The sequence below is a fragment of the Cannabis sativa genome, chromosome 2, assembly GCF_029168945.1.
Source record: "Cannabis sativa cultivar Pink pepper isolate KNU-18-1 chromosome 2, ASM2916894v1, whole genome shotgun sequence".
Lineage (NCBI taxonomy): Eukaryota > Viridiplantae > Streptophyta > Magnoliopsida > Rosales > Cannabaceae > Cannabis > Cannabis sativa.
In genome coordinates this window covers 90,543,927-90,563,103 of record NC_083602.1, presented here as the reverse complement: position 1 = coordinate 90,563,103, position 19,177 = coordinate 90,543,927, and the positions used below count along the sequence as shown (strand labels likewise).

The window sequence follows — 19,177 nt, the reverse complement described above, 5'->3', positions numbered from 1 at the left end:
TTGTTAGGCACCAATAGTGATAATATTTTCTATAGGTAACGTCCCACAAGTAGTAGCGATATTTCTTAAAAACTTTTTTTTTAAAATTATATGAAATCTAATATTTAATTACACTAATAATATGACACTCAGAAGAGTACTAGACATTAAAATAATAACATTTAAAAACTCATTCCTCAACATAAGAATAAAAGGTAGGAATATTGTCTAAGCACAAATGTTGCTTAGATTGTGTCAATGTTGCTAAATACTTGCTAGACTTGTTCAACATTATCATATAATATATAGCCTATAACTTATTATTCAAGTCATAATACATTTCATGATCCAATATTGAAGTAAGAGTCCAATTTTATGTAAGCTAAAAATTGAAAGACAAAAGCAACTATAGAAAATGTACCACACTGTCAAACTAGGTCGGCCCAAGCATTGGGCAACTTGGGCCATTACACAAGGCTCCCATTTTTTTTAGGTCCAATTTTTTTTTTAAAAAAAAAAAAGACTCATTTCTTTCTCTTTTTTTTTTTCCTATTATATACACATAAATAAAAAATTTATAATTAAAAATTTATGAATAAATCTTAAAAAAAAAGCTAATAATGAAATTGTAGTTTTAATGTACACGATTTTTTTTTAAAAAAAAAAAGCCCAAATTTTAAAATTTTGCACGAGGCCCCCAAAATGTTTAGATCCGCCCTGAGAAATCACTTTAGGCTTTGTTGATTTACACTTAATAAATACTATATTTGTTTGTGTTTTAAGTTAACTCTTCAATTTTTCACATAATCAATTCAAGAGTCAACACTCTTATCAAACTACCACACTTATCAATGAAGAAATACCCTATTTTTTCTATTATAGTTTAATCAAAACTAAGTAAAAAAATTCTTTCAAAAAAAAAACTAAGTAAAAAAATAATTCCACAAGCATAATTTTCTTATAACTTTGTATAAATTAATACAAAATCTTACTAATTAATTGAAAGTTTCAAGCCATCACCTTCCTCCTAGGTGTCCAATTAAATATTTTTTGGACCTTGTTTTTTCATTTTGTTGGACAGCAAGCTTATTTTATTCACTTATAAAAAATAATAATAAAAAAAAGCTTATTTTAACTCCTATATTAATACAAAAGTATTATTCGCCTTAGGCTTAAGCCCTAATAAATTTGTTTTTAAACATCTTCTCAAAAATTCTCTAAACTATTATTTATAGACATGAGCTTATAACAACTTTAACTGAAATAAAAAAATAACGAATTAAAATGTTACATCAGTCGTATCTCTTAATTAGTTAAATGATCATATGGTAGTTTTATTGCTCTTCTATGGTTTGTGTAGGTCTTGAGTTTTTTTGTGTATAAATTGTTCAAGTTCAACACTTTTTTATCACTAATAATATATCACAATATTATAAGTAGAATCAACTATGTAGTTATATTAAGTTTATGAATGTAACTTATTTACAAACAAAAGTTTCAAGCCATCAATATTTTTGCTTCATAATTATTCTTTTAGACTATAATTGGATCTGTATAGAAAAAGTTTACTAGGGGAAATAATTGAGAAAAGTTAAGAGAAAAATATTTTCCTAAAATTTTATAAGAAGTTTTATTGAATCAATTAAAGTATTTAATTATATTTTATAATTATTTTAAAATTTATCAAATTTAACATTAGGAGTTTTTTTTTTAAATATATATATTCTCTCTTTTTTTTTAAATATTCCTTAATAAACTTTTTTTACTAACCAAGTAAATCCAAAAATTACTTTTCACCATGTAAATCGATGGAAAAAAAAAATAATATATTGGCTTTATATAGATATTTAGTAATGCAATAAAATTTACTATAGGCTATAGCATATATTTTGTTAATTTGTCTTTAATTATTGGGTCAAATCATGTTTTTGTTTTTAAATAGTAATATTCAAAAGTTGAGATTAAAATATGTGACATAGGTTCATCACCTCACATATGTCACATATATAATATTATATTTATATATTACTTTTTTTTGTTATAAGGGACAAAAAAGGCACCACTCAAATTTTACCATTTGCTTCTTTCTTTCTTCCATGTTACAATATAATTGGTTCTTAGACTAGTCATAGATGTAGATGAAATTGAAAAGTAAAGGTCCCCCAAATCTTAGTAAAATATTCATGAAAGTGGCATATCTATTATCTCATGCCCTTTTCTTAGTGCTTTTGTGATGCCTCATTTTCACCCTATCATTCTCATTATCACTAATCCATTTATTTCCACCAATTCACTACCTTAAATACTATAACAAATTTATGTGGTTATATTAATTAATACATGAAGCTTAATTTTACTAATACAAAAGTAAGGTTTGTAATATTAGTTTAGGGTAAAATTTTGTGTTAAAAATGTATGTCAGTCTGACACAAATATTATTCGTTTAATAATCGTGTTAAAAATTAAGACTAAAATACAATTTTAATCAGATTCACACATCAATCTATTATTCAATTAATATAAATATAAATCAAATTTCATATTTAATTGTATTACCAACAATTTCAAACTTTAATATAAATATATATGTGAAATTAAATTATAGTTGTATAGACTTTTCTTAGATTAGTACCTTGGCCTATGGCTAACTTATCACTTCATTGTCATAACTAGTAAAACACTATTACTTGTACATTTTTTTCTCAAATATTTCACCACACAAATTATTTATATAATTATATGAATTAATTAATAGATTTTTTTCAATTATTATAAAGTAAACTTACTTTTTAGGAGAATTAAGTCAATTATTTTGTTTTCCCTTCTAGTGTTGAAATAATGGCATTGGGCATCTCCTTCCCTTGACTGGGAAATTTTTTCATTTTACATATTTTACCAACATATAAATTAAATATTCATTTATCTTCATCAAATTACATTTTATATAATTAATGCATGTATATAGTTATAGTAAATATTAGAGGAAGATTGATGTTGAAAATACTTCAAGAACACATTTCATTAAAAATGAGCTAGGAAAACTCAACTCAAAAAAAGAAAAATATGTCAATTTTCATTGAATAAGAAATAAAAATGATAAGAATGACATATGGACAAATGAGAGTAAGCTCTTCTAACCCCTTCTTTTACTTATTTTTCTACCAGCATTACTATTAGGTTTTAGTGGTGCTCAACATTACTGCGATTTGATGCCTAAAGAATAATTAGTAATATTTCATAAAAAATATTACATTAAATTATGTAAGACTTAAATATTTAATTATACCAATAGCAATATAATACCTTAAATGATGTTAGACATTACTGATACTCTTAAGCATATTTCTCTTATTCTATAAATACATACAACATCTCTCATTTGGAAATGAAATCAATCTCCATTATTGTTAGCATTCAACTTAGACATCAACATGAAAAAAAAACTCAATCTTCAACCGGATTCTAGATTAAGATGAGTTAAGTCAGTGTTTATGACCCACTCAAATTCCGGGTCAAAAATCTTATGTAATTTGTAGAGAGAAAAAAGGGGAAATTAAACTGTATACCCATTTTATATTACTAACTCTCATTTTTACCCTATTTTTTAAAATCTTTTATTTCTACCTTTTTTTTCAAACACTATACCAATCTTATCCTTGTCATTACACGATACTCTATCCCCCTCTAATAAACAGGCTGTTGGATTTTTTGGTGTGATTAAATGTTTTTGAGAGAAAAAGAAAGATAAACTATTTTAGAAAAAATAATTTAAAGATGAATGGAACCATTTTCACTAAACAAGAGTAACTACAATGATCACAAGTGTATGTATGACCACCAAAATTGGTGGATATATATAGAAGAGTACTTAATTAAAACTTTTATGAATGCAATGATAAATAAAAGAAGTCATCTCATAATGATGAACGAGCCCAGATTTCTTACACCATTTTATAATTTCTATTAGTTATTTCAACAAACACTTAAAAAACATTATATATTCATAAAATGATCAAACCGAATACCCACAAACTTATACATATGAACATAGGTCTTACAAACAAGAATATAATAGAAGATTGAAAGAGGTTGAAACAACATCTAGAAAAAAAAAAAAAAAACTAATACTAATTCAGAATGGAAAGAGAAAGTTACATACCTTCAAATAGCTAAGGACGTTGGCTTTAGCGGTTGCGGTTGCAAAGGTGTAGTGTTTTTTACGGTGGTGGTGGAGGCTGAGGGACGCTGAATGTAATACCCGGTAAAAATATACATATATTTTAAATTTTATTTGTTATACAATTTGTGTGAGAATAAATATTCATTTATTTCTACTAATAGTGAATAGAGACTATTGCTTAGAATAGTATTGATAGATTTCTAAACATAGTTGAAATTATAGTAAGTGTCAAGGTAAAATTGTGGTGTTTTTACGAATTAGGATAATTACTCAATTAAAGCCCAATATGAAAGTCTATTAGAGTTTTATAGATTATTTAGTGGGTTTAATCTATTGTATGAAGTGCATTAAATAACATTATAATGGAATTAATGTCACAAAAATTCGTAGGTTTTGATAAATTCGCAGGATTAAAAACTGTTTTACTAAAATGATCATATCTAGAGTTTTAGAGCTCCGATTAAGGTGATTCCAGTGGCGTTGGAAAGATAATTAAAAGATCTATAAATTTTGTAGAAATAGTTATATCATAATTCGGAATTTTTCTAGGTGAAAACGGAGCCTAAAGTTACGAAATAAATGGCTTACTTTTAAAATTTAAAAATTTAGATATTTGTTGATTTAATAATATTTTAGCATTTTATTATATATTATTATTTTTAGTTAACCTAAACCTATCAGAATACGATATCTCATAATCTTTTTATCAAACCCTAAACTATCATAGTTTTATTTTTCCTCTCCAAACCAATTAGTCAAAGCCTCATTCTTCTTCATGTTTGCTCCTCTCAAACCTTCCGTAATTCTTCTTATTTTCTACCTTCATTCTTAAAGTTTTGGATTTATAATCAAGGCTTGCGGGCTTGAGACATCGAATAGAAATATGTGAAGAGGTATGAAATATTTTCTTGCTCAATAATGCTAAATGTTATCTAGGGTTCGGATCTATTATATTTTTTCGTTTTCAGAAAAACAAGTTTCAGTAAAGTGACGATATCTCTCTTGATATTGATCCGTTTTTAAAGATTTTTATATCATTGGAAAGCTTATTCGATTTCCCATAAGTTTTATGAAGAAACTTTTTGTTAATTCGAAGTTATACTATGTCAAAAAGTTAGTTTTATTCAATATCATGTGATTCGTTTCTTGAATCTTGTTCTTGCAAAACTGTTTTGGTAAAATTGTAATATCTCCTTGAATATAATTCCAATTTCAAAGATTTTGGTATCATTGGAAAGGGAATTTAATTTCCTAAAACTTTGGTGAAGATGTTATCTTCTAGTTCTGAACCATTCAATGTCAAAAGTTTATATTTTTGCTAAGTTGTGTAATTCGTTACTCCATATTCTTTCTCAGAAATAGTTTCAGTAAAACAATCATAACTCCCTCAGTTTTAAGCCATTTTTAATGATCTTTATATCATTGGAAAGATAATAAAATTTCCTATAATTTTTATGAAGACAACTTTCACTGAATTATTATATTTGTTGGTCAAAAATAGTGATCTTTCTGCTGTACTGTAAGAGTACGAATTTTAATGTTAGGGCCTTGAACCATGTGTTGTTATAGGTAGTAGTGACGAGATAACAAGTCTTAAGCAGTGGGATTTGAGGATCTTGTCCTCAACAAGAAAATTCATTGAGGTTCTTGGAGTAGCAAGAAGGTGTTCTTAATAACTGAGGTAAGAAGAGTGGACATCTGTGCACAGGGTGTATGTTGAAACATACAACTGTATTATGGGTTTGTATTTACATGTTTTATTCTATGGTAGATTGTTGTTTTATGCTAATGTTATTAGTGTGTGATAGTGATAAGGCTTTTGACTGTTTGTGTGAGGATAGCACTTATAGGATAGGTTTTCTGCTGCTGGTGTGAGCATAGCACTGCAGGATATATTTTTGGCTGCTTGTATGGGTGTACTTGTAGGTTATCCTATCATGGGTGAGTACAGCTTGTGATAAGGGATTGCCCTATTGGATGCCGAGTGTGAGAATAACACAAGGCAGGGTAAGTTACACTTCATGTCTGATCAACATGAGTGGGAGTAGATTATCGTATGTGAGGACAATGTGCGATAAGATACTATGTGTTATATGTGTGAGTATAGCATGCTTTATAATTACACTGTGATATGATGTTGTATTGTATGTGAGAATAATGTGTGATATGACATGTTGTTATATGTATGCAAGTATGGTATGAATTGATTTGTTGTTGTGATATTGTTATACTTATGACTATGTTATCTGGTTAGGGGGGTTATGTCCTACATAGCTCTTCTTACTGGGCGTTAGCTCACGGGTACTCTGTGTGCAGGTAAAGGCAAAACTATACAGTGAGGGTGGCGAGCTCGAGGCGTGGATTACATGTTAGGGGATTGTCACGATGTTTTGGTTTAAAAATATTTCATTTAAGATTATGATTCAAATAGTTTTTGTAAGGCTTTATATTTTAAAGTTATGAATAAATAAATGTTTTGTTTTAAAAATAATGAGATCTCATGCTTAGTTATTTTTATTAAAGAAGTCTTTTATTGTCTTTATCTTAAATGGTTTTAAACGGACTGGCTAGTGTGACGTCTCGGGAAATCGGGGCGTTACACTGAAGATGCCAGAGGAGGCTGATCGACGATGGCTATGGCAGACTGCAGATTGCGTGCGTTTAGTTGCTAGGGTGGAATTCAAGTGGCTGCATTGAAGAATTTGATAGATATGTGAGGGTATATTGGGTAATTCAATTATAAAAGAAGGTATATTTTAACTAAATTTATTTTGCAGGTATTTTTAGTTAATGTGTTATTAAAACGGGCACTTATCAACTTATCCCGAGAAAAAATTTGTTTGTTAAATTTTATGAATTAGGCCCAAGCCCACTTACCTATGACTTTTACCTAAGCAAATAAAACAAAATTTATTTTAGGCCCATCAATTTTAAGCGCGACACTATTTATTTTCAAGATTCTAACGCATTTTTGCTCATAAGAAATGTATAAAAATTTAATGTCAAGATTAATTTTAGCAAGAGAGATTGTAATCTAAATTTATATTTGTTATCCGAAAATTTTTACTCACACATTTTACCTTTTTGAGTTGTCTATCTTTGTTGGAGGTTAATTTTATCTTTTGTTATAATCGTTCAAATGTGTAAACGGCATGATTAGCCTATTGTTTTCAATTATCTCTTTTGCTAATGCTTGCCCATAAGAATGGGATCATTTGGTGTAAAAATTTTTCCCATATTTTTTTTCTATTTTTTTTTTCACGATTCTGAAAACTTTATATCAGTTATAGGAGTTTTAAACCTCAGCCAACCTTAATTGAGTCTTCAGTATTATTTTTAGAATTCACATCCAAAAGTAGTTGATTGTTGGCATTTTATTTATTTTGTAATTACCCAAATTAATTCTTTTAATTTATTTATATATATTATAGAGACTATGGTATGGGAAATAGGAGTCAAAAAACATACATAGAGAAAAAGATGAGAATTGTACAAGTGTCATATGATGTTGTGTTACAACAAAGACACTTGTATCTACCCTAATCCAACAACATTAAACACAAAAGTTAGCCAAAAAGACATAATAATATCAAAATTTGAATCAATGTCAAACAAACAATAATAATAATAAATAAATAAAAATAGAAGGATGGAGTGTGAATAATGAGACAAAAGAAGGAGCAAAGGCAATAAATAAATAAATAAATAAATAAATAAATTATAAATAAAAATGAGAAGGGGAAAATGGTGTGATATGAGCTGGGTATTAGCAGGAGACAGCTGTCATTGTACGGCGGCCGAAGATATGCAATGCAGCTACGCTCGCCGCTTCCCTTACTTTTTACTATTTACTATTTACCACCACATGATACACATGCTCCACAATCGAGTTTTTTTACAGTTAAATTTTCTTAATTATTGTTTCACTTTTATTTAATTTTTTAAATTTAAATTTTGGTGGTAAAATCTTTTAAACTACTGAAATATTAGCAAATTTAAGATATCATCCAGTTAACTGTTGATATGGACTGTTTATGCGTAGACTCTGTGATATGTTTATATTAGTACACTTGATTTTATTATTTCAAAATTCATTTTAAAATTTATTTTGCTAACAGTTTAGTAGTTTGAAAGATTTTACCACCAAAATTTGAGCTTGGGGGGTTAAGTGCTAGTGCAATGATAGTTGAGATAGTTTAGCCGCAAAAAATTTTACTCTCTCCAAATGTACCAAAATCGTTCTTTTTTGAGTAATTTGCAGCGTAATTATTTAAGTTTAACTCTCAGTTACAGATAAATATTTAAATTTAATTTTTGAAAGTAATAATACCTAAGTTATATCCGTAACTTCTATTAGTACTTAGTTGATAAGTGTAAATTAATTATTCACGTATCATTTTTTTATTGGTATATTTAGATTAAAAATAAAAATTTAATGACTTGAATCTATTACGGACTGTCACGTGATCATTTATTTGGTCAAGTACTTACAGAAGTTCGAGAAATATAATTTAGGTATTATTGTCGTCAAAATTTAAAATTAGGTATTTATCTACAATCGGGAGTTAAAATTAAGTATTTATGCAACAAATTATTCTTTTTTTTAAAAAAAAAAAAATAAGATTAATTTGCACCATAAATATTCAAATTTAACTATCAACTACATATAAATACTTAAATTTAATTTTTTATCGTAATAATATATTTAAAAAAAAAAACGATCTTAATAATACCTAAGTTATATTTTTAGAACTTATGTTGGTACCTAACCGTTAAGTGTTAAGTCAATAGCTACATAGCAGTCCTTGATTGGTGAATGTTATTAAACTTTTATCTTTTATTTAAAAATTCATTTAAATATACCAATAAGAAATTAAAATGTGAATAATGACTTACACTTAACGGCCAACTACCTACAAAAATTCTATAAAAATATAACTTAACTAATATTACCGTAAAAAATTAAACTTAAATATAACTTAGTTCCCTTATGTAAGACTAATCTACGACTATTCCACTATAAAATATAGGATTGTGTATCCGTAATTTAGAATTAATGCTTAAATATTTAAAATTATTATATTTAGTTATAACTAACTTAAGTTGGTTAAATAAACTCGTAATTACATGCATAATTTGTGCACATCAATAAATTATCTCAAAAAAAAAAAAATAAAATGCAAGAAATTTTTTACAAGAAAAATCTAATTAAGAAGAAAAAAAAATCCTATTTATCCATAATATTTGTATAAAAAAAATGGTACAATCCTAATTCGACATCCTAATTTATACTCTTTGTTTTTTTTTTGGAGAAATACTTAAAAAATTATCTATAACTATATTATATATTTTATATATTTACATTGTTAATACAGTAGAACCTCTATACAAGAATACAATTGGGATCAAGTAAATTATAAGGTTATAACTAAATAGAGTTTAACTAAATACAGTAGAACTTTTTTTGTGTATTGCTTGGTTTATTTGGTTTAACAGGAACAAAGCCCTCAAAGGTCTCCCTTGTGACCAAACCCATGCTATCACTAGTCTGGCTCAGAGCTTCTTGGCAGATTACAATGCGTCCTCATCAGTTCCAAGCTTCATCGGTCCCACTCGTTCAGTTCCTGCCCCTTCAACTTGGATTCCCCCTGCCCATGGTCTCCTCAAGCTCAATGTTGATGCATCAGTTCCTAAGAATGGTGGAAAAGTGGGCTTTGGTGGAGTTATCAGAAACAGTGAAGGTTTGGTTGTGGCCGCTCTCGCTCAGCCCTACTACGGCGGGGGCCCGGTTGCCACCCTTGAAGCAAAGGCTCTCCTCTCACTCGGCTGGTGCATCCACGAACACTTTTTAGTTCAGGTCATTGAAACGGATTGCAAATCCATCACTGATGCCCTTCACCATCACAAGGAAGATCTCTCAGTTTTCGGTGATCTCATTTCGCAAATCAAAGAAACTTTGTCTCTCTTCCCGGCAGCTCGAATAGCCCACATCATGCGTAATGCAAATTCCTTGGCTGACAAATTGGCACACTGGGCTACAGGGTTAGATGAAGTTGTTGTTTGGATAGGCGATGACCCCTGCGACTTAATGGACTTTCTCTCCTTTTAGCGGGCTCCCTTTCTCTCAAAAAAAAAAAAAAAAAAAACTAAATAGAGTTACACTAGAAAAAAAATTAAAATACCAAAAAATATCAATGTAATTATAATAACAAGAAATAATCATTAATAATATATCATAATAAAATTATTTTAGAGTAAATATAATATTCATACATGTATTATAATTTGAAATAAAATTATTAATTTTACCTAAATAAATTTACAAAATATATGTATATATTTTATTAAGATGTAATTATTTTTATATAGAGGTATACTTTGTTAATACATGACTTAGAAAATGTATAACTAATTACAATTTAGAGGTTATTCTTATTTATAACTGGCCCAAATTAGGACTTGATTTTTTTATAACAAATTAGAGGTTATTCTTGAATAGAGTATTCTTAAATAAAGGTTCTATTGTAACTATATTATAAGTTTTAATTTTAATTATAATGTGATTAACTACATATAATTAATTACTAATGCACTATTTACAATTAAATCATTTAGAATGATCAAATTAAAGATGAAATCGTACTACATTATTATTATTTATTTTTTTCTTTGTCACAAACATATTTATTATATTAAATAGTCTATAAGCTTTAGTACCAATAATTAAAATTTAAATAGTTGATATGTAACATTCATATAAAATTATTAACTTAGGTGTTGATTTAGTTTATATCCACAATTTGATAAGCAACATTAAATGACATCATAATTAATTAAATATAGTTAAAGGAATCATTTATCAAATGAAATTAATTTGTAGAATAAAATGGAAAATATAGCACCATTTATTACAGCCTTCACTAAAAAAAATTGGACATTTTATTTTATTTATTTGCAAAAAAAATAAAAAATTAAAATAATAGCTGCACTAAGCTCCATCCAACCTACCCTCATTTTTTATTCCAATTTTACCCTTGTCCAATTTAAAAATTGGCAAGTTGGTCCTCACAAGTTTTGATTGGAAATATTCAGGTCAGCCAAGCCAACTTGTATTTTGGTTTCTAGGAAATTGTTTTTATTTTATGTGTTTCCTAAAATACCCTCAAGTCCATGGAAAATTGTTTTTATTTTATTTTTATTTATATATTAAATATTTTAGCCCTCAATTTTATTTTATCATAATTTCCTCCTATATATTTCTTTCTTATTAAAATTTTAGCTTAAAAAATTGGGAAAAAAAAAAGCACACAACCCTAAAGGTTTGGTTGTTATTTAGGAACCCTTTTGAAATTTATTTAATTAATTAATGAAAATAAGCTCATTATAATTATTAAGGTTTGAAAGGGTTTGGTTAGGTTTGGTTCACATTTAATATTTTGTGAAGGACAATTTGAATATGATAATGAGAGTAGCTGTTATGACTATAACTACACATCAAATTTAGATGAAAACAACATAACACATAAAGTTAATGTGTACATGTAAAACTATCTAGTAATCATAGCCTTATTCTCATGCCATTTACACCTCTCAATTTCATGAAAACAACACCCATCCCTTTATTTTATTTTTGGGTTCAATTTTGTGTTGCAAATAGCTTGGCACTTGTAAATTATGGGGGTTTTAGCCCTAAGAAAAATAAAATTATATGTATTTTTATAGATATTAAATATGTAAAAAGAAATTTCTATTTAATTAGTTTTAATTTACTATCATTTTCACAATTTGCCCCCACTCTAGACTTTTTCCTTCTGTCTTTGTTTTGAACTACAAATTTTCATATTGATTAACCAATTTTTTTAGACTCTATGTGAAGATACTATTTAGTTATTCAAATAGAATATGACGAACCCTATTGTAAAGGTAGATGTAACCCATCTGAGTAGGGTTATGACAAACAAATTTTAGGGTTGGAGTTGTTTTCGTAACTCTCAGAGAGGGGAGCAACACTCGTAGCTCCCTCTCTTTTCTGACATAAAAAATAAGTTATAATTTTGTTTTCTTTTAAAGATGGGGGCGATAATCAATTTGTTATATTACTATTTTTTGAGTAATTTACGGTATAAATGCCTAAGTTTAGCTCTCAATTGCAAATAAATATCTAAGTTTGATTTTTGACGGCAATAATAATTAAGTTATACTTCTAGAATTCTGTAGGTACCTGTTTGTTAAATATTAAATAAAATGCCACGTGGCAATCCCTAGTTGGTCAAAGTCATGAATTTTTATTTTTTTTTTAAAAATAATTTATGTGTACCAATAAGAAAATGACACATGGATAATGACTTGATATTTAACGTTGAGGTACCTACAGAGTTTTAGAAATATAAGTTAGGTATTATTACCGCTAAAAATTAAATTTTGATATTTATTTGCAAGTACAAGTTAAACTTAAGTATTTATGTCGCAAATTACTCTTATTTTTCTTTTATAAACTTAATCACCCCATGCATATAAAACATGTGTAAATATAAATAATCGTACTCACTAATCTAAATCTCATTTATCAAAGTCTTTCAAATATCGTGCACTAATTATAAATTTATAAATATTATTGTGTTTCAGTTATTGTAACCGAGTGGTCTAAAATTTGTATGCTTTATCTTAATAATTAATATTAAGAATGAAAATTGAATAATTTTAAAACATTTTCATTGGAAAGTAATCATTTTGGACAATCTCAACACAAACAAAAGCACCATAATGTATTTTAATATATGTAACTCTACTTTGTGATAATGTTTAATTTTTTAAAAAATATAACTAAAAGTCAAAGTAGTTTTGATTTGGACACAAAACTTAGACATATGTAGAAAAATTCCAATTCAAGAAGCCAAAAACATAAGAAAGGTACCAATTTTTAGGTCTTATGACAATGAACTTTACTTGTTATGTTGGTTAAAAAATTTCAACACACATACAAAGTTTCAACAAGCAAAACCCATAAAATCATGTTAAGTAAGTAAGTATGAGTGAGAAGATAAGTCAAATCAAATGTTTAATAATAAGAAACTAAATAGTAATTTTGTACAAAACTTTCTACTTTTAGTAATATGTTATCTCTTGCAAAATTCCACAAATGAAACTCCTCTAATTGGAATGTCTTAATCAATGAGTCAAAAAGAAAAAAGGAAAAAAAAAAAAGAATTATTAATAATAAAAATATAAATACCATTTGTAAAGTCTACACCTTTCCCATAAAAAGTAAAGCTCAACTTTTTCTTAAGGCTAATACATCAAAACGGTAATATCCTCTACAAAAATTTAAAGAATGTAAATAAATTTATTTTTTAAAATAATTCGACCTCATTAACTCTTCTTGTTACAAATAATTGAAGCTCACATGTTATCCCAAAATGATAGTAAAATAATATCACTTCACCAAAGGGTTTTTATATAGAATTCCGTAAAAATACAAAAAAAAAAAAATTATTTTAAAGTGTAGAAATAAAAAAATCCCTATTTTTTTATATTTTTAAATTATTCTAAATGAGAAATGTTACACTCAATCTCATATTACAACTTCTAAATTAATCTATGTGCTTGAAAACACCGAAATAATTTTTTTTTAAAAAAAATCATGAATGTATTTGTTATAGTTTGAACATCATTCATGTAAATTTTTTTTTAAAAAAATCGAATATTTATAATGTCAAAAATAAGTTTAAAGTTTTTTGATCACACACGGTAAACTAAAATATCAAGAATTGTATTTACAATACTGTAAATATTTGAATTTTTTTAAAAAAATTTACAAAGATGATATTATTACTATAACAAATATCGTTGTGAAAAAAAGATATTTCAGTATGTGATTTTGAGCATGGAAGTTGACTAAAAAAGTTAAATTATAGTACTTCTCTTCTAAATTTTTTAAAATTTTACACAATATCTTAAATTACTATAATATACATAATTATATCAAGAGTGTGTTTGGAAGTATCTATTGTAACTTTTTAGTCAATCTCGGCATCTAAAAACACATGTCGGAATATTTTTTTTCTAAATTTTTTCTTATAACAGTCGTCGTTATACTTAGAACATTACTCTTGTAAAATTTTGAAAAACTTCAAATAGTTTACAGTCTAGAAAATATATTTGAAGTTTTTTTAGTATTATAAAATATTCAAAAAAAAATTAAAATTTATATAAATAGCACTATAACTACAATAAATGAAATTAAAAAAATACAACATATAATTTTGAGCCTAAAAATTAACTTAGAGAGTGTAATAGCAGTTTGCAATTTATAAAAAATACCCTAAAAATAAAAATTGGACCCAAAAACAAAGAAAGGGGTATTTTGGTCATTTCAAGTGGTATATAAGTACCCACCATTTCGCTTTCCAATGCCCAAAGACCTTTCTCTCTCCACACAAAAATAAAAAAGGACAACACTTTAACGGCGAGAAAGACCTGCCGGAAAATCCAACGCCGGCCAACTACTGTGTCGTTCCTTACTACACTTTCTCTTTCTCACCATACACCAAGAAAGAGAGAAAGAGAGAGAGAGAGAGAGGATAAGACGAGGGGGGACGTCGTGTATGGTGAAACGGCGGCGTTCGGCGAGAGTACGAGGAGGGTGGTCGAAACGGCGTCGTTTGATGGTGTGATTAATCGCAGGCGGCGGAGACTTCTTCTTCTTTTTCTTCTGAGAGAGGAGTCGATGGGGAAAGTAGTGGTGGGTTTGGCTTTAACCGTTGCTGCGGCGGCGTGTGCGGTGGCGGCGGTGGTTGTGGGTCGGAGAGTTAAGAGTAAGAGAAAGTGGAAGAAAGTTTTGGGTGTGTTGAGAGAGTTAGAAGAGAGCTGTGATACAACCGTTGGAAGATTAAAGCAAGTGGTTGATGCTATGGCGGTTGAGATGCACGCTGGGTTAGCCTCCGAAGGTGGTTCGAAGCTCAAAATGTTGCTCACTTTCGTTGAAAATCTTCCTAATGGGTAATCGAAATTTCGTTTTTTTCTTCGTTTCTTTTCGGTTTAAGCCGACATTATGTGTTCTTTCGAAAATGGGTTTCTGTTCGATTGTCTTTTGTGGCAGTAGTGTGTCTGTGTCTGTATATTGACTAGGATTTATCTTTTCATTTTGAACATGTAATTTGATTTTTCCTTGTTTGTGTTTTCATTGTTAGGATCGTTTTTTTCTTCTTGGTTTTTAGTATACACAGCTTTTTTCATTTCTTCTTTCTTTAGTTACAGTTGTTTTGACCATTATGAGCATATATTACAGTGTTTTTTTTTTACTAAAGTTAAAGACATTCCATTTTTGTGTTATGAGATTTTTGGCATTGGTATTGGTTTAAAGGGGGTTTTACTCACTTTTCAATTTATAATCCATTTATTTACTAATACACTCTTTTGTTTCGGTTTGGGATTATGATGTATTAAGCATTTCATTGATTTTAATTTGGGAATATGTTTTTTAAAGCTCTGAAAATATGGTTTGTAGAATCTTGAGGTGTTCTATGTTTTATTCCTTTCCTTTATCATGTGACTTTTGAGTGAGCTAGAAGTCTTGTGCAAGTGTGTTTTGGATTCCATTTGCTATTTCTGGTTATCTTTTTCTATTGTTTTTCATGTTGATGATTGTTTATATTATATGAAAATTGGAATCTGTTTGGGTTTTTCTTAAAGTTGTGTGTGTAAATTTTGTATTGGTGATATTGTGGATCATTGTTTATTAAGTACTAGTTTTCACCACAAGCCCATGACCATTTGCAGACATTGCAGATTTTGATTAAGCTATAAACTATAAGTCTTAGGGAGTTTTATACTTGGCATTGTTTTTTCGGTATTAACACGTGGCAGGATTCGCCGATATGTTTTAGTATTTTTTCATTTATTGCCAGTGAATCAGGATTACGTGCTCGATTCTTCCTATTTTATGCATCTTAATAATACTTGCATTAGTTGTAGCTTATATTTGAGGTTGATTTTTGTTTTGTTTTGTTCTTAATTATTTTTGGGTCAGGAGTGAAAAGGGAACTTATTATGCTCTAGATCTTGGGGGTACTAATTTTAGGGTCTTGCGGGTTCAGTTAGGAGGTACAAGATCCTCTATATTGGGTCATGATGTGGATCGACGACCTATTCCCCCAGAATTAATGACAAGCACGAGTCAGGTGAGTTTAACCGTTGTTTGTGATGTTTCCGAGCTTATCATGTTTGCTTTGTTGTGTACTAACGCGTTTTTATTGCAATGTAGGATCTCTTCGATTTTATTGCATTGTCATTAGTTGAATTTGTTGAAAGTGAAGAAGATGGTATTAATACTTCACGGGATAGAGACAGGGATCTTGGATTTACTTTCTCTTTTCCTGTGAAACAATCTTCAGTTTCTTCTGGCATCTTAATTAAATGGACAAAAGGATTTGTTATTCCAGATATGGTGAGTTTCGGTATTTTTGCATTGTATTGATCATGTCCATGCCTTAAGTATCAACAAACCCTTTTACACAAAGGGGTAGTCTTATCAGAAAGCAATCTCTGGAACCAATCTGTTGATGCTTTGTAGTATTGTTTTTAGATTCCGAAGAAATCATATGATTAATCCCATTTCCTCTCTTGATTTTGTTCATTCTGCAACATGCTGTTAGGTTGGAAAGGAGGTCGCGGGATGTCTAGAGCAGGCATTGAGCAGACAAGGTCTAAATATGAGGGTGGTGGCACTGGTATGATACTATGATGTAACATCTTTTCGCTATGTAATGAAAGCAGAAGCAGTCGTAAATAAGTCTACATAGATTTTCTAACATGTTCTTCCTATTAGCATTTTCAACTAGTTGCCCTTTCTATATATGGTTTTTTATTCTTGTTCTAAGTTCGTGCTCGAAGATGTCTTCTAGCTATGTTTTGTTTTTCCTAACCTTCGGTTAATTATGTATCGGTTAATGTTTATGTTTGTTTAAATAGGTCAATGATACCGTTGGAACTTTAGCTCTAGGACATTATCATGACGCAGACACTGTTGCTGCAGTGATAATCGGGACAGGTACAAATGCCTGTTATTTGGAACGAACAGATGCGATCATAAAATGTCAAGGGCTTTTTACAACTTCAGGAGCCATGGTATTTTTCTCGTGTTTTTCTTCCGAAAAATGATTTTTACTCAAGTACCATTCGCTACTCACTTCCCCTTTAATTTTTAGGTTGTAAACATGGAATGGGGGAATTTTTGGTCGTCTCATTTACCAAGAACAACTTACGATATTGATCTAGATGCTGATAGCCCTAACCCAAACGATCAGGTAAAGATGTTATATTGCTGACACTTAATAATTAGTATTACTATGGAAATATCATATTGCTGATAAATTCTCTGCAGGGCTTCGAAAAACTGATATCGGGAATGTATTTGGGTGACATTGTGAGAAGAGTAATTCTTCGAATGTCACAAGAAACGGATATTTTTGGATCTGTTTCTTCCAGATTATCAGTGCCCTTCATCTTAAGGTGAGTTTCCCTTTTTCATTGCTCATATTATAGTAACTACCAACTAGAAATCCCAGAAGTGGATGTGTCCAAAAATGGTTTCTTTATTCCTTAATCCATCTCAAAACATAAAACAAAATAATGTGTTGAACTTATTTGGTGTTGTCATTTTTATAGATATTATTGTAAAGTTTGCAAGGACAACTAAGTGATGAGATGGAGTTGGGGTCTCTATTCTTAAATCATTATTGCTCTACTATTTGTACATTTGATGTTATAAATATAGATTCAAATAGATATAAAATATTACTCTTGTGACTTTACACTATGTTTGGTAGAAAGGAGAGATGAAATCCATTGTTTGGTAGGCGAGAGAAGAGAGTTGGAGGGGTCTACCTTCTCCCTCCGAATCCCGAAAATTTAATCCTTCCAAAAAACAAAGTAAATATATCAAATAGTAAAATTACCCTTCAAAAATCTTTATGGTAATTTTAATAATTAACTTTCTCTCCATCTTTCCTGAACTCTCCCTCGATCATATTTTCCCCGTCCATCCTACTTTCCGTCCTTCCTATCAAACATATTGAAGGAAAGATCTCTCTCCTTAGGAAGTTTCTAAAAGCGTTCATAAATGTTTAACCGAGTAACAGTCTTACTTACATTCTTTCCACTTGTATTTTCAGGACGCCGTTAATGGCTGCAATGCATGAAGACGACTCTCCCGATTTGAGAGAAGTGGGAAAAATCTTACGAGAAATCTTAGAGGTAAATCTTTCTCCTTTTTCCATTTCCCTACAATATCAAGTAAAATAACACTGATTTTCTGATTATCATTCCTATTTCAGATTCCCGACATCCCATTAAAGGTTCGAAAGCTCGTAGTCAAAGTATGCGACGTGATTACCAGAAGGGCAGCAAGACTGGCTGCTGCTGGAATCGCGGGCATCTTAAAAAAGATTGGTAGAGATGGGAGTGGGGGCCTAACAGGTGGAAGGAGAAGCGATAACAAAATGAAGAGAACGGTGGTGGCGGTGGAAGGGAGTTTATACACAAGCTATACAATGTTTAGAGAGTACTTGAATGAAGCCTTGTCTGAAATACTAGGAGAAGAAGTTGCCCAACATGTGATTCTCAAAGTAACAGAAGATGGATCAGGCATTGGAGCAGCTCTCCTTGCTGCAACAAATTCACATTCATCACTACAACAACAACAACAACAACAACCTGTGGATAGAGTACAGTTGCTATAAATATATATATTGTTCATATAATATATATACATATAGCCCCTGTAAATGTAGAAAGTATCATTCTCTATAATCTATATATATAGATATAGATATATAAGTATATTATATATTATCTCTTTGTGTAAAAAGAAGGTTTGTCCATATATTTTTTCTTACATATCTTTGATGTTAGCTGTGGAATTTTTTTTTTGTTATTATTATTTTATTTTTACAAAAAGGTATTAATTTCTAGTTTCGTTATGTGTTATATGCATATTTATTTATTTATTTATTTGTGAAC

At 29.1% G+C, this 19,177-nt stretch overlaps 2 protein-coding genes across 2 annotated transcripts in view; one reads left to right on the top strand and one right to left on the bottom strand.

Moving 5' to 3' along the window:
* The window catches only part of LOC115718623 (wax ester synthase/diacylglycerol acyltransferase 5), a 66,625-nt gene that overhangs the window by 19,349 nt on the left and 28,099 nt on the right, over positions 1-19,177 (bottom strand). The gene's annotated exons all lie outside the window — the stretch shown is intronic.
* LOC115720624 (hexokinase-3) lies at positions 14,566-19,137 on the top strand. Its single transcript, XM_030649787.2, has 9 exons — positions 14,566-15,157; positions 16,188-16,338; positions 16,422-16,604; positions 16,813-16,887; positions 17,129-17,284; positions 17,365-17,463; positions 17,541-17,668; positions 18,331-18,412; positions 18,493-19,137. The coding sequence occupies exons 1-9, from the start codon at positions 14,886-14,888 to the stop codon at positions 18,895-18,897; spliced, it is 1,551 nt and encodes a 516-aa protein (XP_030505647.1). The 5' UTR covers positions 14,566-14,885; the 3' UTR covers positions 18,898-19,137.

Excerpts from the sequence above, each read along its gene's own strand:
- LOC115720624 (XM_030649787.2), top strand. The coding sequence starts at position 14,886 with ATGGGGAAAGTAGTGGTGGGTTTGGCTTTAACCGTTGCTGCGGCGGCG. Across the intron at positions 17,285-17,364 it reads TTACAACTTCAGGAGCCATG|GTTGTAAACATGGAATGGGG; the intron begins GTATTTTTCTCG and ends TTTAATTTTTAG. Across the intron at positions 18,413-18,492 it reads TCTTACGAGAAATCTTAGAG|ATTCCCGACATCCCATTAAA; the intron begins GTAAATCTTTCT and ends TTCCTATTTCAG.